General features: G+C 39.5%; 1 protein-coding gene across 1 annotated transcript in view; it reads right to left on the reverse strand.

Moving 5' to 3' along the window:
* The window catches only part of FLT1 (fms-related tyrosine kinase 1), a 163,818-nt gene that overhangs the window by 131,138 nt on the left and 5,278 nt on the right, over positions 1-27,402 (reverse strand). The window contains exons 2-3 of the mRNA XM_012642141.1: positions 7,353-7,449; positions 6,723-6,949 (exon numbers count right to left, since the gene is read on the reverse strand). Coding sequence (XP_012497595.1) covers positions 6,723-6,949; positions 7,353-7,449 — 324 coding nt within the window. The remainder of the gene's footprint in view (positions 1-6,722; positions 6,950-7,352; positions 7,450-27,402) is intronic.

A 27,402-nucleotide genomic window follows, 5' to 3' on the forward strand; every position in this document is an offset into this window, starting at 1 on the left:
CTGCCCATCATCGAAAGCATCAATACCTCCTTTCAGTTTAGCATGAAGGGCCCACATGCTTTATGCATGCCCAGCTTACAGATGTCACTCTGGTCACCACCCGGGGAAGGAGGAAGCAGCAAGGCTCTGTGAGTAACTCTGCTACTCTTTTGTTGATGTCCCTGCTTGTGACGTGAGCCATGTTTGTTGGACTTGCCATACCAGCATGGCAAATTGGGCAACAAACACCATCTGCTCAACCATCACCCAGCTGGGTAGCGCTGATGCACATCTTGTGTGTTAGCCAAACTGTGTCGGATCTGGGAAGGAATCTAACGGAAGGCTGTGTTGGAACAACATCCATGCTCCACAGAACATGGACAGAAGTCCTCGTTAAGGATTATTAAAGGAGTCCTCTTCACTCCTTAGAGAGACCCACTTTTGAACAGCAATTATTCTTTTAAAAGTAAAACCTGTACTTTTTAAAATACTCACAAATCTGTGAGCCATGGTCCTAGAAAGTAACTAGGGAACGTCCCAGTTACAGGATTCTGTAATTTTGCTTTTTGTGCCTCCCACAGAACAAATGACAGGGACTGGCATGTAGCAGGTGCATAATCAACATCTGCAGACAGCCTCCTGCTGACAGAAGCTTCTAGGCCAAACCTACTTGTAGGAAGACCCATTTCAGGAATGAGATGAGTGTATCGCACAGAACCACACAATAGCAGGGTACCCACATCAACTAAAGGAGAGAAGTTATTTCCACTACCAAGTTTTCTCCAGGCCTCTGTTTCAGTAGTGGTGTGCAAAAAAAAATCATGATGCTTATGAGTGACACTGCCTTCTAAATGAAAAGTACAGAGATGGCCTACTCCGGAAACTTTTAAACTTATTATACTGAGTTTCACAAGAAGAAATACATTTTAAATCAGACCCTTTAAAAACACACACACACACACACACACACACACATATATTTTACATTTGTGTGGGTATAATGGATATATAGGTAAGCATGTGTATAAAATGGAAACAAAAATAGTTTTTACTAAGCAACACTCTTACTGTTTGCAATTTACTTGCATATTTTTTCTATTCTATTCTATTCTGTTCTGTATTTTTAAATGCTGGCTGCAACCCACTAATTTGATTCCATAGCCCATTAATAGATTGTGATGCACAGTTTTAAAAGCTCTGCTGAACTTAATAGAGCTGTGTCTCTTTCCCATGTTGTATGAGCTGGAGTGCAGAGTGAACAGTGTACAGGTAAAAGGTGCCAAAACAAGGCCCTGTCTCCAACAGGTGACCACACAGAGCTCTTTGGGATCAGGCGTTGTTCTCTAAGGTCTATCACTCAGAAAAACACTCTGAAACCAGCTTAACCTATCATTCTTAAAAAGAAAAAGAAAAAAAATTAAATTTGAGATTTAAAAAAATTTAATAACTATATAATCTATGAACAACTAGTTCATAGTTTGAAGCCAGGAGCTGAAACTCTAGTGTAGGAGAAATCACCCTAACCTGGGGCTCTAACCTCGACCCCAATCCTGGCTTGTCACTTGCTGAGCTCTCTCTATCTTGTCCAAGTCACTGAGGCTGTTTTCTCATATAGAAAATGGAAGAAATACCAACTTGGTTTCTCTCAGAGATAATTATGTAAAAGCTCTTAAGAAAATCTGAAGTTCTGCACAAATAAATGCCTTGAATCTTTCTCACTCATATCTATGTGGTTAAGACTTATACTTGCTCAAGGTCCCATAGCTAGGCAAAGCTTTTTCTTCACTAAATACATTTACGTAAAAAAGCATAATTACTTTTCTCTCCCAGAATATCTGGGTTGTAGAAATGTTACTACTTTTCACTTATATACCCAATGTGTCTGATAATTTTTCTATCTTAGATTAAGTTGTTATGAAAATCTCATCAACTTTATGCATATGGGAAAACCAATGGTGGGAAAATCTGTTATCAAAATGCTCCAACCCATTTATGTTAATAGACTCAGAAAAACAATCAAGTAAAGAGAAACGAAAGAAAAGAGATGGGTTTCTTTCCCAGTGATGAACTAGAAGTGATCCACCCAACCATAACTCCCACCCCATTTTTTTTTTGCTTTTCAGTGATGACTTTTCAAGAGAAGACATTATATTTAAATAGCCCCTACAAGCTTGAGGCTGGAGAGGGGAGGGATATAAGCTGACTTCACGGTGTAGAGAGCTCAACATGCTAAGTTCAAGGTCTTGCTAACTAAATTGGAGATGCTGACAAAGTTATTACATACTTTGGAAATGCCGTTAAAAAACTGTTCTGGTCAGTTTTCTTACTTTCCAGTCATAACTCATGTATTACAATAACAATTTCAATGAAATCCTCTAACTTTTAGAAAAGGCTGACCTGGAGCCAATTTCTTGTGTACACCAGTGTCAGAAAAGAAGTGTAAAAGTGCTCCCTTTTCTCTCCAAAAGAGACAAAATCCACCTAAGTAAGCAGCCCTATCGTTGCTATTCTTCTAGAAATCTTTTATAATTGGGGTGCTTTGCAATTTGTTTCTATGACCAGGAATTTTGTAGCTATAATTACTGGTGGACTCAATTCACTATCACAGAGGCAATTTTTACAAACATATATAGCATCTTTCAGCTACTCTCATTCAAAAGCCATTTGTTGAGACCATGTTCAGGGTATGTCCAAAAGGATGACGACGATGATGCCTTTGCATCAATGTAATTTAGCAGGCAGAGCTATGGGGCCTGGAGCAAGTTGCCTAATTGCCCTTCCGAGAATTCTGAAGGTCACTTGGATTCCTCCTTTTCCCTCACTCACCCAACCTCTGATCACCGAGGCCAATCGAATCCCTCAAATCTACCAACTCTCTCCTGCTCCCCACTACCACAGTGACCTCAGGACACCATTCCTCCTGCCCTCTTGCACGGAGTGGCCCCCAGCTGGTCTCCCTGCCCCAGTCTTGCCCCTTCCCATCTCCTCCCGCCTCTGAGACTCTGAAGGGAAATCTGACCACCTTATTCTGCTGCTCACACTTTTCCATCGCTCCCCCCATAGCCTTGATGTGAAGTGGATTCTTGGTCCTTCACTCATAAAATGAAGAGAATAACGCTTCCCTGGGTTGTTGTGGGGATTAAATGGCATAATGTAAATGAACTATTTGTTTAAGTGAAGAGACACATATAAATGTAAGAAGTTATTATATTAATGGAAATTTTAATTTACCAGACAATTCAGCAATTTAGTTAAATATAATTACCTGAGTACTTAAATTGATTTAATACATTATGCCAAAGGTTTGGCAGATTTATACAAGCTGTAATGATAAAGTAGTGATATTGCTTTTTCTGTATTTTATATATCATATGTTACATCCAAATCAGTGCTCAGGTAGGAACTATGCTTGTTACAGCAGGCAATCAATAATGTCCAAATAATAGTTTGTCCATAATTCGCATACTGGATTTGGTGATATGTAGACAAAGCTATACTCCTGATTCTTTTTCTTGAAACGCTGTCAGACTACAAATCTACCTTTTAAAAAAATGTGTCTAAGTAGGGTTTCTCATGTTTTACAGAAAACTAAAATGAAATACCAACAATCTGCAAATACTTATCGTGGCAGAAATCCTCCAAACAGAATAACATATTCTAAAGTAAATATTCAATAATAATAAGTAAGTGATAACTAGATAACATATAGGGAGTGATCGCAGCTGTGTATTAGAAAATGGTTGGCATTTTATTAATCCCAGAGACAATCTTTTGAGTCATCAGAGATGAGTTTTGTGCCCCTGAACTAAAGTAAACCTGTCATGGAAGTATTTGATAAAAATGGGAGCAGAAGACCAAGTTTTCTCAGAAAGAAAATTAATAAAATAATGAAAATAGAAGTACATAAAATGTTAGGCTATTTGAAAATGTTATAAAAGTTATAATTGTTTAATGGATTATATCACAGCCGACCTTAGACTTTAATGAAGTGTGATTATGAGACCAATATGAGACTCTACCAGGAAGCACATAACAAAATAAATGTTACTGGTCATAGTAGTATAGTTGTAGGCATATAGCCACTGTCCCCTAAATATTTGCTGATTAAATTAATTAGTAAACAACTAAGATTCAGGAGGCTCTTCTATGGCTACCATTATGGATTCAAAAATCTTTTAATATTATTTTAAAATAGTTGTATAGTCTCAATATATTATCATAACTATTTTTCTAATGAGCTTATATAGTAGATGTATGTGTGTATTCTGTGATAACCTAAAACACAGTGCATTTCCCAATCCTTCCCTCCCTAAGAATAATATTTGAGATAGACAATTTCCTAATGTCCAACAAATTGTGCAAGTATTTTGAGATTGGAACTTGCAACCTTATGCTAATGTTTGTGGACTATTACAGGAGAGCAGATATGGTAAATAGACGACACCATGGCCACCACTCCCCCAGTCCCATCATAGATGTCAATAATCAGTCATGGCACTCTTCCCCATTAACCTGGAATTTATCCTCAATGTCAATTTTAGCATAATATTCTATGTAATGGCTGTTAATTCCTTTAGCAAATATTGAATTCTTGACGGTAACCTCTTTTTAGCTGTGATTAGCCTGATTTTGACTGAACCACTTTCATGTCCCTGATCCACCAAACCCTGTTCTGACATTTTGCACTTTTCCAGGGGGTAGATAACTGTAGGGAACTGTGGGGCACTAGACATCCTAAACACCCTATTTGTGGTAATAGGGATGCAATCAGCCCAGGTAGGATGAAGGCCAGGGAACTTGGCTTGGGGCAGTCAGTCCACTTCTGCAGGAGAGAAGAAAGTGTGGTTGTAATTTAGCCAGGTATGTGCCAGGTACCTCTAGGGACACAATTGCAGATGTGGTTGAAATGGAAATAATTCTACAGAGCTAAGTTTCTCTTTTGTCATAGAAGGGGATTGCAATGGACAGGCTCTGCCCTCCCTGTCTGAGTATCTATTGGACAGTGTAGAAGTTAAGGGTGAAAAGAGCTAAACATTATTTTTTAGAAAAAAAGAGATGGTTTTCTTTTATTCATTTAAGTGTGTGATTTGCAAGTCAGACTCTGATAAACTCACAGGAGAAAGTTTTATGAGAAGTTTAAAATGATTGAATTTTTCTCCCACTGCCCCATAGAGAGAGGGGGAGTCTATGACCCACTGCAAAGTGTTTTCTTTTCTCCAAAGTGCTGGAAAGAACATAATATACTATGTGGAGCTAGAAAAAGGGAACAGATGTCTGAGTATATGACCTTTTCCACTGCTATCAAGTGTGTGTCTTCTTTTTCCCTCAGCTGCAGAATTACCTCTCTGAAAGTCTCTGTTCTTAATTCCACACCTTCTCCACCCTGCATCGTTTCCTGCCGGCCACACTTTCTTCTCTCCTGCAGAAGTGGACTGACTGCCCCAAGCCAAGTTCCCTGGCCTACATCCTACCTGGGCTGATTGCATCCCTATTACCACAAATAGGGTGTTTAGGATGTCTAGTGCCCCATAGTTCTCTACAGTTATCTACCCCCTGGAAAAGTGCAAAATATCGGAACACGGTTTGGTGGATCAGGGACATGAAAGTGGTTCAGTCAAAATCAGGCTGATTGTAGCTAAAAAGAGGTTACTGTCAATATTCTGCAACTGTTCTACTGTCTCCTAAGACTAACTAATCCTGAATCTGGATAATTACATATTATGTTTGGGTGAAACATTGTCTAGTTGCCTTACTTCAAAAATTTAAAAAAAAAAATCAATTCCGCCAAAACTTTAATTCTTTTGTATTGTCTCCAGTGCAAAGACCCAGTTCTTTAACTCACCAGGAGGTAGACCTACATGCATATTTAGCTAGTGATGCTGATGGTTGGCTGTTTTGTTTTGATTTTTAACTCGATTTTGTGCCTGCAGTGCTTACTAATTTTGTTTTATGTTAAGACTCTCTAGAGTCTTATTTTGTTTTTTAATACCCCTCAACAAGATTTGGAAATTGGCTAGAACTAAACAAGGAAGAACAAAGCGACAGGCCGTTTTTATTATTCTTTCTCAGGGATCCAATTTTATTGTGAATTTATGCTTCATAAAGGATTATGCATTTCTTCCCTTTGAATATTACTTTGTTTGTTCATTCTCTAGGGAGGGAAAAACAGTACCATAAAAATTGTAAAGAAAAATGATTCATTTTTACCCTTTGCCCTTTTCCCTATACAATGGTATGCCCCAGTTCTCATATCATTATAATACTTGTTTAATTAACATGAAATAATACAACATTGTCAACTGGAACCAATTTTATAACACTTAAGAGACAATAGCAACATTACAGTCATCAATTTAGTAGAGAAAACAATATGTTACAATTCCAACATTGTAAAATGCAATTGTGTGAAAGGACAAAAATCTTATATTCTATTTTGGGCTTCTCAGTAATTAAAAAATAGAACTAAAGTCCTGTCATTCATTTATTCATCCAGTTATGTGCCAGACACTAGGTTACATGCTGTGGGTACAGAGGTGAACAATAGACCAGAGTCTCTGCCTTCATGGAGTGACTGGGCCTTGAAAATTCTAGTTGAAAATTGATACTCAAGAAAGTATCTACAATTAGGGTAGAATCTCTTTCCTGGCCCATTTCTTTCATACTCACTAGGAAAGCCACCTTGGGTAGATTTATGATCCACTGCAAAGCAATAACAAACAAAATATAGAAAATGGAAGTCTTACCATTAATAAATATATAGATTGTAGATTCTGTTTTCTTCTTCTTTGAAGTAGGTCTAGCCAGATATTTGCAGCTGTAGAAGCCAGTGTGGTTTGCCTGAGCCATGGTCAAGGTCAGAGTGCTGCAGAATTGTTTGCTGTTCCTTCCACAGGCAGATTTAGTTATGCTCAGCCTTTTGCTTTCCTTACTCACCGTTTCAGGCAAAGACCATGAATGGGCTGCTTCCCCCCTGCAATCACAGATAAGAAAACAAAACACAATTAGGGCTGGGACCAGGGCTAGGCACCAGTTCCTAAGCATTCATTTTATTAGGAAGCACTATTCTGAGGTCCTCTCTTAAGTGTAGTCATCTTCCTCTTTATAGAAAAGCAACACATTCAGAAAAGCTTTTGAACAATACTCAGAATAAAGATGCAAAAAAGCTTGGGGCATCCCTTCCCCCATCTCCCTCTGAGTGAGTAATGCTCTCCCTTCCGGGTGAAGCTGGATACATATGGCTTGCACTTTGCAGATCACAGATCACTGAGGTCCCTACCTTTGTCCTCTGAGAGGCGACCTTTCTACTCTGCCAGGGAATGATTTTGCCTTGGGAAAGGCAACTAGATTATTCCCAAAGCAACACAGTCACTTACCTGCATTTGAGATAGAGTGTCTGGCCTGCTTGCATGACGTGCTGGGTGCCCTTTAAACTCAGTTCAGGACCTTTTAATTTTGAACCTGAACTAGATCCTGAAAAACAAAGTTTTAGAATGTATTATTTGCAAATTGCCTTCTCATCTTCTTTAAGTTATCTTTCCATAAAGGTGAGTTTTCATCTTTAATTTATTTACATATGTAAAAAGATACATCTAATACAAATTTCTTTAGTTCACAAATATTTTGCTAGTCCAAGCCTTGCTCACAAATATTATATATCCTTTTAGACCAAATGACCTAAATAATACCAAAAAGCCCATTTATTAAGAATGCTAACAGATTCATATATAGTTCAAAATACAATCATATTAAGAATATATAATAACTTATTAAAAACTCTAAAGATTAAATATCGGTGTCATCCAAAGTATATTTCTAATACTGAACTTTTACAAGTGTGGGTCCTCTGGTCCTACAGGCCTATCTGATCTTTCTCGTAAATAAAAAGCATAGAAATGTTCCTGAGTTCTAGACTTAGCTCAATCATTAGTTGAGCAATGATATTTTGGGCCAATCATTTCCCTTTCTGAACTAGTTTCCTCATTTGGAAACCTAATTTTAGAATCACAATCAGTTTTAGAAGCTGTTTGGTTTGTCTTATGTAATCTACAAGTTCTCTCAATAATGATACAATAAAAAGGGACCTGTTCACACTCTTAGGTGACATTTGACAAGCATATCTCACAGAGGATCGCTAGGAGGCAATGAAATAAGGTAGGTGAAAATGCTTTATCATCTACATGCTTTATCACTGCACTCTCCAGATCTCAGTTCTCTTATCTGTGAACGAGACATTGGACTAGACCTTGGCTCTCTGACCTCCCATTTCTGATAGTCCCAGTCTCAGCATTCTTTGAGCCATAGGTGCTGCAGAGGTCGGGCCTCTCATTGACAATCAGAATAACGTCAATAAGGATGGCTCTTTTCTCCTTCTTTCCCTTGTCCCTCACACTCCTCTCTCTTCCTCCTCCCTCTTCTTCCCCCTCCTCCTCTTGCTCCCCCTCCTCCTGCTGAGGCAGCTGCAAGGCCTGGTAAAAACAGGAGATCAGGGGCTAGGGTTGGTGCTCCTGAGGCAGGAATAGAGGCTGGGGGGAGGGAAAAAAGATACTTGGCGGGGGGAGGAAAGTTTAGTATTTGGCACCAATCTTCGGGAATATTTTTACTTAAAAAAGAGGTCTAGACAGTGGAAGTCAAGGTAGAAGCTTGAGGCGAATGGTCCTCTAGGTTTTAATGTTAGGTCACAGATCTATGCAATGAGATGCCTATGTCAAATCCCATGGCTACACCCAGCAGTGCTCTCTCGTGTTTCTCTGGGGTCCTGGTATCTCAAAAAAAACCAGGTGAGTCTGGTTAAAAGATCTGCACGATCTTGAACTAAGTTAATCTGTTAAAAGACAGTAAGTTTTTCCATTTACTACGTGCACAGCCTTTGCATTACTTAACTTGCTGCTGCTTAGTGTCCTCATGAGTGAAGCTGGAAAGCCCTGGACCTGCCTCAGAGGCAGGGTGTGGGGATTCGGCGCCGTGTCGTGTAAGTGGCGAGCTCGCTGCCTGGCACGTGGCAGACGCCCCCTGTCACTGACAGCTAGTGGAATCACTTCTCCACCCCACTCCTTCTGTCAGCAAATATTTTGCTGGGTATGTAATAGCAAAGATATTAATATTATATGCTTTTCTGGTGTTGCTGATTATATAAATTAATATTTTTAAAGTAACTTTTATAGACAAGAGGTCCTGGTATCAAAGTACTCCTAGATAAAATGGCTTGATATTAACCAAATTAAAATCGCTGTTTCATGTGAATTCGGTTAGTTTATCAAAACCTCATAGAACAAGTCAGCTCATTCAGGTCCCTAGGGATGTATTTTGTACTTTGTCTTCATGAGTTTCTTTAGGCAACATATAGCTCAAAATCAGTGATCCATGGGAACACCAGGTTTTTTGAAAGCCACAGCTAGCAATTGATAATGCTGAAAAATTTTGAGGCCAGAATAGTTTCTGCCCTGCTTCATGGCATGGAACACTGGGGGCTTAATTTAGCAATTGTTCATGTGCTGGAAAAGATCTGTCAAAGCTACCTGTGGAAAATTCTGGCATTACTTGTAGTTATCTCAGTGGTCTGGGTGGACATGCTGAGCTTTTCCTTCCAGGAGAGGCCATGGGGACGCAGCCCCCTGTTCATGGTATGAGGTGAATCCCGCCGCCTGATATTTTGGCTTCCAAATCATATAAATCTTTCTTTATCAGCAACCTAGAACACCGGCACGCTTGACCCTCATCAGAGAGAATCTCTAGCTTCAAAGAACCACCCACGGCCCAGCTGAGAGAAGTGCTATCTAGGGAAGACCCCTAGCGAGTGTGCCCTCTACTCACTCCACTCTGCACTCCACGTGTCCCCAAGCAGAAGATGAGAACATAAATGAGCGGTTATGGGACACTGAAAAAAATCAGGGTTATTGGAAGGTTTGGGGGGAAATACTAAGAAAAATATTTTGCTATATGATTTGTCATCACTGACATCAATGAATTTTGCACTTGGAATGAGGAAGCTAGATAAAAGTAGACAATTAAACAAAGGAAAAGAGAAATAGAAGGAAACTGCATTTCCAAGTAACTGGTAGCTCTGAGTACATCACCATTCTTCAGTTAATAGGAAGCTAGAATCTCATAAAGATTAATGGAGATGCTAAGACTGCAGTTTAACAGAAAAACTAATAAGGAAAAAGGACAGTGAAATATTTATTCCTCAAATGCTTTGAAATCACATTATTCGGCCTCAAAACATTTCTTTGAGGCAGTTCAATCTTCACAAGATTCAACTAACATTTTTGGAGCATCTACTGCATGTCAGACACTTTCCCCATCTCTTTAGTGATACATGTAAACATGTATCTATGAACATATCCTTAAAAACATAGATATTCACACCACGGGCATCTCAGGTTGCTCATCTCAGTAGCTCAGAGTCACCCCACCCTTTTAGGTAATAAATGCACAGGCTGTTTCATTTTCAAGGGCGGAGTGCTGTAACTTAACAGTGATTCCCCCATCGTGAAGTTTGGATGGGGATCAAAACTTTCCATGGTTTGCCATGGTAGCCTGAAAATCTGATTCAAAAGAATGATTTTGTCCTCTCTATAAATGATTGAGAGTTCACCCTTCTGTGAACTATCGTTTTCGTCAAAGCCAATTACAATGTAATCGTGAGGGGCATAGATCTCCTTATGTCAGAGAAAATATTGTTTAAATAAAACAAAATAAAAAACTCAATGCAGACCGTGAAAATGGCCTTTATTACATGCTTCTTTGTTAGAAAAAACATTAAGGTCAAGCAGGGTGGACTAAAAGCATTGAAAAACCAACATGTGAACGTGGACTTATTGAAACACTGACATTTTGTATTGATTTTATCTGAATATTTTCTTCACTGTTTTTCTGTTCTGTGTTATCTGGCAGGTAGAATAGAACCTTATGACTCTGACACAAATCCCTTCTCCCCTTCCCCACATGCAAACCTCAGGCAGAAAGCCTGTACACCCGAAATGCCACCCTCCATTCCCCATCTTAATTTCATTAGGCAAAGTGGAATGCTTTCTTTGACTTCCATGGGAAATGCGAATAAATTTCCCAGTAAAATATGGCTTCATTTTGCAACCAAACCCAAAGCCCAGAAGATCGAGGCTCTTTCTTCAAATACTCTTAAGCTACCATGATGGATACTATAATAAACACGCGAACCCCCACTAGAGGTCATTATGAACCAGACAGCTTTGCTGTCACTTTTAAGGCTCAAAGAAGATTCTTATGTAAAGTCTGACTAAAAGTGTCTTTAGAAATCTGCTATTTTTATTAATTTAAATGAAAACAGTGTTTTTGCTAGTTGAATGCAACTTCAAGACAAGTCCCAGAGCTCCTCTTCCTACCAGATACTACCTCTATGCCTCCATTTTATCAGGATCAAAGTGTTATTCTCTGTAAGAAAGGAGCTCTATTCAGATATAAATCATGAAACATCTATGCTTTCTATTTTTGATTTAGAGTCATTAATCTTCCCTGTTGTGGCCATGGGCAAGCCACTGTAAGCCTCAGATTCTTCATCTGTCAACAGAGGAGGTTAGACCTCGGTTTTTATAATCCCTTCCAGCCTAAAAATTCTGATTGTGAGATCATAGCAATTGACAACAATGTGCAAGTTAGAAATCACATTTTAAAAATACTTAAGGCTCATAAAAAGACAAATAGCCCAATTTTAAAAATTGAGAAAGGACCTGAGTAGACATTTTCCCAAAGAAGATATAACCAATAAGCACGATATAACCAATAAGCACATGAAATTATGAAGGACCTCATTAGTCATCAGAAAAATGCAAATCAAAAACACAATGAGAATCCACTTCGCACCTGCTAGGATAGCTTAAATAAAAAAGACAGCCAATAACAGGTGTTGCTGAGGATGTGGAGAGATTAGAACCCTCCTAGGTGGCTGGTAGGATTTTAAAATGGTGCAACCCACTTTGAAAAACAGTATGGCAGTTCTTCAAATGGTTAGACATAGAGTTAGTCATAGGTTAAACATACAACAGCAATTACACTCCAAGCGTCTACCCAAGAGAACTGAAAATATATGTCCACATAAAAACTTACACACAAATGTCCACAGCAGTATTACATGTAATAGCCAAAAAGTAGAAACAACCCAGATGTCTATCAGGTGATGAATGGATAAATAAAATGTGGTATATCCATGCAATTGAATATTATTTTGCTATAAAAAGGAATGAAGTACTGATATGTGCTACCACACAGATGAACCTTGAAAACGTCATGCTGGCGCACACAGAAAAAAAGCCATAAGTACACAGTGAGAAAGTGGCTGTCTGCAAGCCACAGACAGAGGCTTCAGGAGAAACCAAACTTGCCAGATCTTGATCTCAAACTTCCAGCTTCCAGAACTATGAGAAAATAAACTTCTCTTTTTTAAAAAATAAAAATAAATCATTATGCTAAGTAAAAGAAGCCAGTCACAAAAGACCACATATTGTTTAATATGATTCCTTTTATATGAAATGTACAGAATAGGCAAATTCATAGAGACAGAGAGTAGATTAGTGGGTGCCAGGAGCTGGGGGCAGAGGGAATGGAGAGTGACTGATAATCAGTATGGGGTTTCTTTCTAGGGGAATGAAAATTAGATAGTGGTGATGGTTGCACAACTCTGGGAATGTACTAAAAATCACTGAATTAAATACCTTAATATTCTGGCCTCCTACTGTCATATTTTGGGGTGTCATATTCTGGTCTCTTGCCATATGTGAAATTTTATCTCAATAAAGCTATTTTTTTAAAACTGAAAAACTTATTACTAAAATTATCAAAGAGTTACGTTGAAGGTCTAGAAGGATATCAAGCTATTTTGAAATGTGTTGCCACGTATGACTCCATCAGTGTGATGTTCTACAATAGTTATTTTTTCCAGGTTAAATCTTTAGAAGGCTGATTTTAGAGAAATAATTTTTCTTTCATGTTCATTAGCATCACTATGTAGTAGGAGTTTTGCAAACTTATTGCAAAAACCTTGCTGTTGCCCTCCAGTTACAGTCTTTTAAATTTAATTTAGTGTTAATTTTAAATCATGTCTAATTGCATAGTTTGAATTTTAACTATTTAAACAGGAATTTTTAACAAACTGAGTCACATTGAAAATTATGTTGCTAGGACTTTCTGAAGAAATTTGGTATTTCCTTTTATATTAAAATGATTAATTTCTTATAGTGACACTTGTGATTAGAAAGAAAAGAAGAAAAAGAAAAAATATTGATTTCTAATTGATTTGTTTTTAATTCAAACCTTTGTATATTAGATTTATTTCAAACGAGATGCATCTGTCTTTGATTTTGCACACTAGGTTTAAGTAGTACATAATCCTACATGATAAATGGCCTCTTTATCTAAATAGAAATTCCCAAGTATCGTGTTTCTAAAATTTGAATTTAAGATCATGAGCCTTTTTCAAAGGTTATGCAAGGTTAATTCAACATAATTCATAATAAAAGAAAAGATTCTTTACTCAAGATGTATCTTATTAAAAGCTTAAGTCTCATAGACTGAATCTCGTAGGATCTTTTTGGTTGGTAGGAAGGATGGGAGAAGGGTTAAGATGCCATTGGAAATTTCCAGAAGCTACTAAAATTTTTATTTGAGATGCTAATTCCTACAGGGCTCTGGTACTTAACAAAAAGTTAAGCCTTGGTCTTCACCTCTGTATCATGCCTCTACTCAAGTATTTATCAGATAGTATTAAGTGGACATTATAACTGAAAGCATCGATTAGAATTACTGCATTAATACACAAAGAGTGCAATGCGCACCACCCGAAGGATGGACATATTTGAAGCTCGGACTTGGGGGGAGGGCAAGGGCAACGTACGTAACCTAAACATCTGTACCCCCATAATATGCTGAAATAAAAAAAAAAAAGAATTACTGCATTAAATGAAGACTACACTATTAGCTAAGCTAACAGGGACCGTGTATTGATGAAGAGCATTAAAACATGCCTTTTTCTCTCACTCTCAGGATGATGGAGAAAGATCAGAGTGTTCATATTCTATCTACCAACAGATTAAATAGAAGATGGGAAAGCCATGGGGATTTGTATGAATTTAGGCATAGTTTAAGTCCCATAATTAGTCATGATATTAATTTTTTTAAATGTTGGGTTTTTTTCTTCTAAAACAATTGGCCTTAAACCAAGGAAGAACCTAAAGTCGTGAAAGGATGTGCACATAAATACATACACACACACATACCTGCCTACCCACGTAAATACACTTTCCTCTTAGTGTAAACTTCAAGTTGGTTTAAGTTGTGGTGAGAAGGTTGGTGTAGAGAAGGTTTTTGATGTGTGTTTTAATTTCATTTTTTATCCAGTTTAGTCCAGCAAAAGCTCTTTCTAGGCTGGGATTTAGAAATTGACTTGTATGTGACAATAGAATGAAGCTCTGACTCACTGCTCACTAATCCCTTATGTAGATAAGATTATTTATGACTTTTAGATGGGCAACTTTGCAAATTAGAATATTTTAGATTAGAGTAATTGTGTTATTGGTATTGAGGGTCCACAAAAGGACTGAATGCTTAGGTAGTTGCTATCCAGCAACAATATATTTAATTTGTAGAAACTTTCTAATCCCAGGGACCTGCTAGTTTCCTTTAAATCTTTATAGTATATTAAACTCACTATTTTACCACACAGAATTCACTGGTTTCTTGCTTTAGAGTTTTTGCTATTTTAGGTAATCCCCAAATCATTAGATTCAATATGTAAAGTCTCTGATCTCAGTGCCTTAAGAGAAAATTCAAAATAGTCATTTATATAGCATTTATGTCTTGAGTACAGGTGTCAAAAAATGAATCAAGATATTATTTAAACGTCCAGTGCTAGCAGTTAGCATTGGCACTTCTCCAACAAGTATGTTCATTTCAATCATTCTGCTCTGGTTTGTTTGTTTTAAAGCTGCATTACAATTCATATTTTAATTGTCAGTCAACAAAACCCATAAACAGTTTGGCGGCTTACTACACAAAGGACATCATACTGTCAGCCATTGAAGTGGTTGATGTCTGAAATAATCAGAGCTTGGACAATCTTCATCCATACATGGTCATTGACTTTACTCATTTTTTCCCTTAAACTTTATAAAAGTTATTTAAAAGAAAAAGATCTGTGTGGCTTAAAATGTTTACCAAGAGAAAAGTCCTCTAATAACATCAACATTCCTACTGTCAATGTTTACGAGGTGAGCATGTCTTCAGTGTGCCTCCCTGAGCTTTTTACTTGACACTGGCTTCTTGGAGGGTCACGGTTTAACAGGGCACATTCATTGATCATTAGGCCTGTCACCAGGCTACCATCAGGAGCCTACCCTTCCAATGACCTATAGCCATGCACAACTCCTTTTCATGTGGCATCAGAGTTAATTAAGGTTGGTTAGGGAGAAATCTCCTGCTGACCAAGGAGTTACCTTTTCCCAAAAAATGCTGTACTCCCACACCACTGTTCTTTTATTAAATGAGTTCAAAAACCACCTCCATAGAGCTGTTAACAACATGTCATTTCAGTTTACCGTACAATGTCATGAAAGTTATGTGAGCTGCCCAGAGCAAAGGTCACAGTCTAGTTGACAGGACATGAGACATAGCTCGTAAAATACTTGGTAGAGACGTCTGGTAGACCCTCATCTGGTTATGCAAAGTGTGATGGACAGAACAAATGCTCTTTACCTGCTAAAAATGCATGGAGGAACGTTTTGTCTGTTAGGCAGGGCTTGGACACATCTCCATTTTCTCTGTCAATAGCAGGAAACTGGTTCCATTTGAAACATACTCCCCATGGGCCTATGTTCTTATCCGGTGTCACTGTTCAGAGGACTGTGGGGAAGCTGGGCCCTTATGTAATGTCTTATAGAATGGATCATACTCACCAGTAGTATTATTGCTATTGTTCAAGTTGAAATTCAGAAGTTATTTCAGGCCAAAATATATACATTTCCAGACTGTGAACACCCAAAAAAGACACAATAACTGATTGCTCAGCAGACATTGAATTTCAGTAAACACACACTCAATATATGCAAGATTAAATATACCACACTTGGCTTAATGGAAGTCAGTGATTTTTTTATGGAGTTGTTAATCTTTTATACATTTGTGCATCCTCTCCAGAATCATAGTGCTATGTAATCATCCAGTCTGATAGCTGAAAAGCATTTGGATAGAGTTGTGTTACTAGGAGTAGTAGTAATATTAATAAAATGCTTGAACTGCCTTAACATCAACTTTCTACTCTCTAGATTATTTAGTATTACAAATTTCAGTTCTGCCAAAGGCATTCTCCATATTCTCTGTAAATAAAAAATTAACAGTCTAGAAGCATAGTATATATGTACGTGACCCACAATTTAAAAATCAAACTTTTCTCTATTCTACATAGCAGTAGTATTACCATTTGGTCTATGTCCAAATATTTTACCAAACATTCTGCTTTCATTACTGTTCAGTGTCAAAGTTCCAGGCATCTATGGAGATGATGACAGCAGGTCTCTGAATTTCATGGACATGTTATCTACGTGGATTCCTGTGGGTTCCCTTACAAGGAAAGCCTCACAGAGAAGATCTGAGAAATATTTTACCATTTTAGTATAGGAGCATGCCATGTAATGATTAAAGCATAAGAGAGGGAATTGGAACCTTTTTATTTTGTTCAGCCATGGCTTGTAACCTGTCATGTGACACAGATAATCTTCAGATCCACACACAGTTATTTCTGGGGAGAAAATGAATATGTCATGGAGCTGTAATGTTATGATTCTATTGAGTAATCATAAAAATGCATCTTGTTCAAGTTTTAATTTTGAATCCAAAATAATGCCTTAACATTTTTGTATAATAAAATGAAGAAAGGCTAGCAAGCAGGCAGACAGACAAGCATGCACCTTAGCACAGTAGCTATCCAGGCAGGAAAAGCCAAAAATGGTATTATAGCCAACACAAAGTTTTGTCTATTCTCTTCACATACTCTTCAACATTTTCAACTTTAAAATCTGTCACAAATAATGACAGAATACCATTGGCTTTGCATATTAAAATAGGGGAGAAATAAAATGAGATTGGAAGGCTGAGTGTGATAAAGTTCTGACATTAATTTTTAGCTTACTTTCATACAGTTTATGAAGCCCAAACTACACAGAAAACATTTTTTCTGAAGCCTTTTCCACTGTCCATATAGGGGACGCTTTAAATTCACTCGCTAAGAGGAAAGTTGAGAAGATCTCTGTCTTTGCAATCAATACTATATACAAACCCTCTGACCTTTGAGATTTAAATGGCCAAGAGTGTGCAATAAACTTATCCATCATAGGGGAATTGAGTTTTTGAAAGCTACATTAGCATACTTTCTGAGACTCATTAAACACTATTCTTGACCATTGTGTTTTCTATTATCAAAATCAGTTTCCTTCTAAATTGAACAATTTGAAATATAATTGCTATTCATTACATGTATTTTAGAGACTAATCCTGCTTAGAAAATGAAGTGGACATATTGACTAAACTTTACTTTTTTATTCTGAGTTCTTTTAATTTTCACATTTTCTTAAGACTCAATTTACATAGTAAATGTTTGTAATAGCTGTACCTTCCTAAGATTTTACAAATTCTTTTTTTTTTAATCTTATCTCAGCTAGAATTAATGTTATACAAGTTTTACTGAGAGTCAAGCTTCTGGAAGGGAAAGTAACCTATTAAAAGCAGTATGTTTCCACCAGAAGTATCTCGATTTTTAACAGAAATAATTTGCTGAACGTTTTCACTCACTTTCAGTATGTGATATTAAGGCCTTCCTTACAAATACCCATAGAAGATTTTAGAGTTGTTTGTACCCCAAACCTGGAGAATATTGGTTTTCATTCTCAGGGCCTTTTTACTCATACACTTTTATTACTCTATCTAGAACTTCATTTCTAGAAATTAGCCTTTTTGATACCATCCAAGATATTACATCTCTGATAGAAGAAAACGACAACAATTTCTGTTATCAATTGGCCACCAACCTAACAGCTTTGAAATAACTTGTGAATGAGCTCATTCTGGAGAACAAGACTAAAACCAATAAGTACAAGTTACATAAAACCAGAAGGAAAACCTCTGTGGAGAGGTAGTAAGCTTCCCAATACCAGAGCCGTTCCCATGGAATTAAGCCACCACCTCCCTGGGATGAGATTGATGGACTGGGTTAAGGGTTGGACTCCCATGCACAATCCTAGGAGTCTGGGAACTCTTCACCCTCATTTATCTACGCTTCTTATCTCTTTCACCGCCAGCCAACCCTGGTCTTTTCCCCACTACATTCCCTATGTGACCCCTTCCTCCTACCCCCTTACCTTGTTGATTTCTCCAACGTTTAACCTCAACATTTACTCTTTTATTTAATATTTTTGAACATATACTAAGAGAGGGATACCATAATAAACAAGGCAAACAAGAGTGCTTTCCTAAAGTGTTTATAACTTAGCTTGGACAACAGATAAATAAGTATATACAGATATATGTAATTTTATACATATAGAATTGCTGTTTACATAAGTATAAAATGACATTATATTTATCATGGAGAAGTACCAGATGTGAGGGCGCCTCACCCAGCCGAGAGAGCGAGGGGCATTCTCTCCGCAGAATGAAGTTGAAGGAATGAGTGTGTGTTTGCTAAAGGAAACACCAGGCTCTTTCGCTCTTTAAAGACTTTCAAATCTCCAAATCCTCTAAAGCTTCATCTTTACTTTTAAACAATTGTTTTCTTCTAACAACTTCTCTTAAATTCTCTTGTTTTTTTACAACTTTGCCTTCCTTGGCCTCTTCACTGAGAGGAGAAAGCTCTTTTTCCAATGCTCTGGTTTGCATATTTTTTCAGTCTGGGGTCTACATGACTTCACTTGACACTGGAAAAAAGTTACAAGTAACCATGTTTCAGAATATTAATAGATACCCAGGACACATTGTGCTTGTTGAAATAGAGCATCATGGAAGAGTACTGGGGTGCAGATTGAGCAATGAGGGGATTAAAGAGACTATCAGATGAGATACATTAGCTAGGGCTTAACTTGTCTTTCCTTTTCTCTGTTCACCCAGCCTCTATGGTGGATGGTCCAGAGCCAAGGGGAAATCATTTTCAATCAAAATGTTCTTATCCTAGGTGGCAAAAACAATGGCAGCAACAGCAACATTACCCAGTATCTCAGGCAGTGTTGGCATACCTAGAAATTAAGTGTCCTCATCAACTGTCTTTTTTCTGGGCTGTTTGGGAACCTTGACCAGCCAAGAGTATCCCAGCAGGAGGGCTCATCTCAAGGACAGTCTCTTGGGAATCAATTCTCTAGTGGCTGGGCCGCTTAGACTCTTATTCTCAATCCTGAGTCCAGGGTCAATTCAGGACAACACGGCCAGCTCAGCCAAGCACAAGAAAGCAATGACTAGGCCAGAGGATGGCCCAAATAGAAGGAACAGAACATCACATATGTTTGGGGAGAATTATTGCCAGCTCTTGGACATATTTCTGCCAACCTCCTCTACTTATACACACACACACACACACACACACACACACACATGGATGCCGAGAAGGTAAACCAATGTGGAACCATGACTTTTATGAGGGCCTCTGTGACTCAGAGGAACAGCTTAGGATACAGTTTTGGTCAGTTCAAACAGCATCTATGGATGACTACTATGAGCCAGGCACTCTACTGGATTCACACCTGCAAAGATGGATCGGGAACAGCCTTTCCTCTTAAAGAGCTTTCAGCCCTAAGCTGCCCGATTAGGAGTTGTCATTTAGAAGTAGAATTAGGTGAACACCAAGAAATATAGATGATAATCTACATCAACAAATATAGATCTCCTCCAAACTATGTACCCTTTTGTTTGAGGAACACATTTTTTAGTATAGGTACTCAGAAATTCTTCACTAACACAAGTGATTAATCTTAATAGAATTCACATTTAAGTTCACAAAATAAAAACACTTATTCAGGCTGGGCACAGTGGCTCACACCTGTAGTCCTAGCACTTTGGGAGGCCAAGGTGAGAGGGCAGGAGTTTAAGACCAGCCTGGGCAATATAGCACGATCCCATCTCTACAAAACAAATTTTTAAAAAATTAGCTGGGTGTGGTGGTGCATGCCTGTAGTCCCAGCTATTAGGGAGGCTGAGGCAGAAGGATCACCTGAACCTAGGAATTTGAGGTTACAGTGAGCTATTATGACACCACTGCATTCTAACCTGGGTAACAGAAGAGATCCTGTCTACAAAACAAAACAAAAACAAAACCACACAAAAAAAAACCTCAAACAAACAAAAAACTACTTATTCAGTGGTAAACCTGTAGCATAATGAATACAACCATATTTATACCTCTAACTAAAATATAATGGGTTACTTGATGATAATCCCTTGAGCATCTTTTAAGTGAATACGTTAAAATGTTCTAACACAGTCTTGTATGCAAGCCTGAACTCAAGCTGGAAATTGGACATAAATCTAGAATAATGACTGGCTATGAAATTGGCATCAGGAGGATTAAATTTGATATGATCCCTGTTTTTCCTCATGAAATCATGGGAGAAAAGAGCATTCCAAATCATTGCAAGAAAATATGTTTCTTAAACATCCTCTCTCAAGTTTGTATTTAACATTCTCCCAAAATGGTGAAGGAATTACTCCAGAGAGGCAATCCCATGCCTATCTGTTTGGACTGTAAAGCACGTTTTTTAAATAAGAACAACAACAACAAAACGAACTTTATTTCTACAATTTAGAATTTTCTAAAGGAAAGATATATCTGGATTTAGAATCACTAAATTTAATGTCAGTTCAAAAAGGCTAAAGTGAAATAGAAATTCCTGAAAATTAGCATTCGTATTAGTTTCCTGAATTTCCCATTTGCCTTCTAAGTGACTTAGTGTGGCAAATACTTTGTGTAGGGTATTTTTCATTTACCAGTTTTGAGCACAGAGGATGGGATGGGTGAGTGAGGGGTAGAACCATTGTTCATTTGTACACCAACAATGTGTGTCAAACATTGCCTAACTCTCAAGAAGTCACAGGTACCCAAAGTCCATTCTGGGGCATTACAATGACTCAATTTCTGTACATTTTTTTTCTCTAGTTCTAGCAGAATTCCCGATGGAGAAATTTTCAAAGAGCAACAGAGAACAAAAATTGGATCCAGCAGGAGACATTAAGTGGAAAAAGACAGTAAAACAATGTATCCCCAAAATACCATCAATCATAGACGAAATGCTGTAGCAAGAGTTTACATTGCTCTTTACATTGTTTCTTTGCAGCCCTCTCTCATACATCCCTGCCTCTCCATCGGTTTACATATATTTTTGGTTTCTCCAATGCCAACTTAGAGACAGAAAACAATCACAAAAATCTAACAGTAGAATTGGATACTCCTTATAATTTCCCTGTAAGGCGTGTATCCATTTGACCGCACTTTCCATCTTTTCCCTTGCCGTGAAAGATAAAACTCCTCAATAGGGGGCAAGATAGGATTTTTCTCAGATTCTGATAAACACGACAGTGTTCTGGTATGAAAAAGTGTCCCTACCCAAGGAATAGATCAAGGAAGAAGAAGTAAAGCACTGTTTTCTGTTTCTTGACTTCTAGCAGGTCTGACTATGTGAAGGGAGTGATCTAAAGAGGAGCAAGAGACACAAGGAGCAACAGGACTCAGAGAAATGCTTCCAGTGTTGCTAACTGTACAAGGCCTGCCAATCAAACAGGGGAATCACGCCCGTGCCGTGGCCACCTCAGATGACAAGTAACTCCCTGGAGAAAAAAGTTCTTGGACAGTTATCTTTTCTAACAGATACAACAGCTTTTTATGCTAAACCCTGAAAAAAAAAAACTCTCATCTTTTTCTTTAATTTCCAGATTTATCATTGAAGATATTTGGGGTAAATGTTGGTGGAAAGATCACCAATTTTAAACTCAGAGAGATCTAGGTTTGAATCTTGGCCTGGTCGCTTCAGTAAGTGTGACCCTCAGTGAGTCATCAGATTTTTCTCAGCTTCGGAGTTTCAACCTATAAAACAAAGTTACCAGTGCACACGTTGGATGGTTATGAAGAGACTTACTCGAGCTGATATTCCAAGTGCCCTGTGCTGAGAAGCTCAGTATTTGTGCTCCTTCCCCTTCCCTCAGGGACAGTTAGTATCCTCCCTCCCTCTAATTCTTGTAGCATCTGCCTTCAGGGTCAAAGACACTTCTGGGTCCTTCCCTCAGGTACTCCAGTTTCATTCAAGAAAAGCTACACGTTTTGAGGTTGCTGGGATCTAGTGCACAAAGGTATAGACGCTGGATTCCTGGAAACTAGTGTCAGAGGGCAGTCCCAGCTTTTTCAGAGGACCTGTCTAAAGAGAGCTTTACTAGAATCCAAGTGCTGGCCTCTTCCTGTTCTTCTATGTCATCTGAACTACTTTAAAGCCACACATTGGAGAGCAGTCTGGAAGCCCACCAAAAATTGTGCTCTTGATGGGTTTGGGGATCCTTTTCTGACTTTAACTTTTTTGGAAGGTCCTTGAATGCCTGTGATAAGAAAACCTGTATGACTAAAAGTCTGTCTTAATGGAGACGTGAACAGTGTCTGCCACATGTAGCAGTGGAATCTCCCAAGGCCGCTTTAGGCTGGAGTGGTAGTGGCTTCTCACATTCTTTGGGGATGGCCAAACTCCAAGGATAGAAAAAGGGAAAGACTAGCACACGCCCAGCCACACTCCTTCTCCTTCTCCTCTTTCCATTTAGGCTATAAGGCATGGTAAGAGGGCGGAGGGTTGGAGTCTGAGAGACTCAGATTCAAATAATTCCAGCTTTACTCACCACTTCTGGGATCCTGGGCGAAGTATTTAATTTACCTATGCATCAGTTTCTTCATAGTGAAGAGCACTGCACCTACCTCTTGGGACTGAGTAAAATAATATACGTAAATCAAAGTGCCTAACAGTCAAAGGGGCTTGACTCCCCCACCCCTCAAAGCAGATCTCTCCCTGTAGTCTCCACACCCTCCAGAAGGTGCTAAATCAGGGCCCTTCCATAGAAGCCTCAAAAAGCTGCAGAGCTGCCAACACTCCGAATCCTCGCTTGCTGGTGTCAGGGTGGTCAAAAGAGCCTGGCCGGCCAGCATGGCATGCCAGCTTACCCATGGCTTACACACCCTAAACAGAAGGCTCTTCCACAGGGCCTGCTTTTTCATTCCCAGATACTGTTTAAAAGGGTCAAGGCATTATTTAGTATTTATTTTTATATGCTATTATTTTCTTGGCCAAACCCCAGCCTAATATCTAGACTGAAAAGAAAATGTGATGTGTTGAACAGTGGTGTGGTAGATTGAAAAGCACTGCCACGATGCTGTGCAGCTCCTGCCATCAGGAGAGCAGTCTGCTTCCCTACCCTTGAATCTGGGCCAGGACTTGCTTTGACCAGTAGAATGTGGCAGAGTGATGTTGGAGTTCCAAAGTCTAAGCCTCACAACACCTTGCAGCTTCCACCGGCACACGCTTGGAACACCCCTCCCTCCAAGTGAGAAAGCCCGGCTAGAACACTGAATAAGGAAAGACCACGTGGAGAGGGAGGACCAGGACCAAGGTCCCGGTGGAAAGGCCAGGGGCTACATCTGCATGAACCACCCGACTAAGACCTGAAGGAAAACCATTTAGCTGAGCCCAGCCCAAATGTCTAACCCATTGAATCATGGGGCATAATGAATTATTGTTTTAGGCCACTACGGTTTGGTACATCTTGTTATGTAGCAGTAGATGGCAGGCACAAGTGGTTACTGTGACTCAGCCCTGCAGAAGCAATGATTGGTAGTTAAAGGGTATGCTCCTTCTGTATTTGAAATTTAAAGTGTCGAAGTGGATCTCACACAATGTTAGGAATTCAGTGCCCTAGTGGTACCCCTAGATGCTCTCAAGGAAGGGGAAGCAGCTTAGATTCTTGGTGTTTCACAGAAGCACCCCAGCACCATGTTTCTGCATGATGAGGGGATCATCTCCATCTCCAACCAGCAAAAACTTTTCACAACAATGGGGAAAGAACCCCCAGTACATCATGAAAGTCAGCAGGCCAACAGGTAGAATTCAGATACCAAAGTTGGGGACACACTGATCGCAGCCAAGGAAGTACAGAGGCTCGGACGCAAAGCAGTTTGCAAGGCACACTGGAGGAAAGCAGGGCTGGACCCAGGCACGTGGGTGCCCAGGGCAGGCCAATAGCAGGGCGTTTGCCACGATTTGTATAGAGGAAGGGCTGAGCACTATGTAGGCTGGGGCAGAGAAGGAGGACTGCTAGTAGCTCTACCGTCTGGACCAGCAATTTGCTTCTGGCCCCTAACTCACACACCCCTCTCGGCAAAAGCAGACCCACTCTCCTTAGAAGGCAACTTCATTTAGTCACGTTGGGTACACACCCTAGCACTTGATCTAAGTATTCCTCTGCCACACTCTCCTACTCTACTAACACGGACTCTTCCTGGTGGGAACTCTCATAAATACAGTTTCCTGCACTTCGTATGTCGAGTGATGAGTTAGTGCCTTTTACAGACTGGCATGTGGGCAGGTGACTCTCTGGTGGCCAGGCCTCCCAACTAGCCCTAGGGCCGTGGTTCTGAAGGTGTGGTGTCTAGACCAGGTACCCCAGTATCACAGGGGAACTTGATAGAAAAGCATTCTTGGCCCCACCCCAGACCTACTGAACCAGAATCTCTGGAGTGGAATCCAGCAGTGATTCTGATGTATGACGAAATTCACCCAGGGGCTTTAAAATTACTGATGCCTGGGTCCCTCTCAAGAGATTAAATTGGTCAGGTGTGCATCCAGGCACGAGGATTTGTAAAAGCTCCCAGAGGATTCTAATATAGAGCCCAGGCTGGGGAGTATAGCCCTAGGGAGAGGCGAAGGCTTTCATGGAAATCAATTGGCAGACTAATTAATAACCACGGTGGGTTTCGCTGAAGGTGGCCTTGCCTTTAAGTGGTTTATATTTGTACGTAATAACAGCCAAAGCTTTTCATTTATACAAGGTTCACTTCAGGCCTCTTTTAACAGAAGAATCTGGTAATTGTAGTTCTGCTTGTGTAGACCACATGGGTGTGTCTGTGGCTTGAAAGGAAATCCATTTATATATACTCTACCCGTTAAATAGAAGGATAGAAGGCCAGGCTGAGAAAAAGTGCCTGCAAGCATTGTGATAACCCGTGAAAAGGCAAAAGCCTTTGTTAAGATTTGCAATAATGAGACAAGGAAGAACACAAGTGCAAAACACATTAAATTTCAAGCCATTAGGAGGCACACGAACTGTGTTATCGCTGCAGCATGATGCAGTGACACAGTGATGCATCTTTGACAACCAAAGATTCCAGAGAAGGATACTTACCACAACTGGTTTTTACCACCAAGTAATTTTGTTTCAGAGGCAAATGCCTTGTAGCACTTTATTTATGGTCGAAACTAATCTATTTAATGCCATGTTTACTGTTTTCCACCAAGTCCACATTTTCTGAGACCTTGATCTTGCCATCCATGATTTGGTTAACCATGGTGTTCTTCAAAACCACAACCTCTGTTTACTTTGATTATGGGTCCCAACTGAGTCCAAGATTCTGTAAAGAGTTTTGGAGTAGGACACAGGTTTCCCAGCAGAAGACAGGACGCAAGAACTATATGGGAGCCAGAAGAGGCTCCTGGCTGGGCCAGGTCTAGTCCCTTAGTCACACAGGTCAAAGATCACCACTAGAGTGTTAGTGAAGAGGACTTGGACCCTGAGACCAGAACTGACTATGAATCCTTTACTAAGAAAACAAACAAAACCCCCAAAAAACTGCACCTGGGATTTTATTAAAATACAGGCTTTGATTCATTAAGTTCCCAGGGGCTGCTGATGCTGCCAGACCAGGGACCACACTTTGACAAGCCTGTTTTGGAGTACGCTGTGGGCATGTGGTGGAGGTGGGGAGCCAACAGCTTTAGCCCGACCCATGGGATTCAGACTTTCAGGAGCCTTTCTCACACCTAGTAAGTACCCCATTCCTCTCGTTTCCTTCCCCTCTCTCAATCTGGTATAAAACCCAGCAATTTAATCAGCAGCATGCAGTTTCTAAGGCACCCAAGAGAGTGAGGAACCAACAGTGATCCTGGAAACCCATTTGTATGAAGGGTTGAGGAGAACCCGTCCTAAGGAAGGCAGAAGCTTGGCAGACCAGTCTGGTCTCGTAACAGAGGCTCCTATTGAAACATAGTTGATTCAGGTTGGGCCAGATCTCTGTTGGTCACGTTTGTATCCCAGCCCAGCCAGAGGGCAAGGAAGTCAAGCCATAAAATCTGAGGGCTCTGTTGTCTCTAAAAATTGTATAAAACACTGTAGGATAAAGCTGAAGTGCTTAGCACTCACCAATAGAGGCTGAGACAGAATTTCTGCCCAGCTGTGGTGGCTCAGAGGCTCTAGTGAAGCATCATGCCCAAACAGGAGGAGATTACATGAGACGGTTTTCTCAGAGAGCTGAAGATTATAGCTGATTTCCTACCTCTTAGTCACTTGCTAAAGAGGACAAATACTGTATATTGAGAAGAGTCGCTATAAGTAATCCATCATAATTGAGGCCAAATGGACAGGCAAGAGCACCTCAATATCCGGGAATAAATTCGTGTCTGAAATTTCTTCTTTGAAATGATAGTGTGGCTACATATGCATTCATTCATTTGTTCCAACACTCACTGCAAGCCTCTGTGACAGGCGTTATATCGGTTGCCAGAGATCTAAGGACAGCTAAGACATGATCTCCCTCCCAAAGAGGAAGGACCCAGACACAAAATACAAACAGTGCCAGGTGAGAAGTACTGGAGGGGCTATAGGGAAGCAGAAGAAACCATCAGTTCTGTCTGGGGCTTGAAGGAGGACCTCCTGGAGACAGTGATTGCTGAGCTGGATTTCACAGGCGGGGTAGGAGGGGATACCGAGGGAGGGAAAGGGTCTTGCAGGCAGACAGCAGCACGAACACAGTGATGAAAGTGAAAGCCATCTGAAGAAGTAATTTGTTTGACTGGGGTAGAGCCTGCGTAGCTGGAACCCAGGGTGTATAGAGGATAGTGGTGAAAGAGGAAGCTAGTACCATAAGCCACAACTATGTAAGCCACAGCTGCTCAGAAGAAGGATTCCAAGTACTCACAAGGAAAATTAATCTTCTCACCAAACCTCTTGGTGTGCTAAGCAGCCATCATTTTGATTCTTAATTTAAACCCCTTATAGGCTTTAAGAAAATAGAAGAAAATTTCAGATTAAAAAAAGATGTCATTTAGAAAGAAATGTTAGCATTGTAATAATGTTATTCAACAAATATTTGAACATCTCTTTTCTGTTTGGGGAAGAGGAAAT

The sequence above is a fragment of the Propithecus coquereli genome, unplaced genomic scaffold (assembly GCF_000956105.1).
Source record: "Propithecus coquereli isolate 6110/MARCELLA unplaced genomic scaffold, Pcoq_1.0 Scaffold175, whole genome shotgun sequence".
Lineage (NCBI taxonomy): Eukaryota > Metazoa > Chordata > Mammalia > Primates > Indriidae > Propithecus > Propithecus coquereli.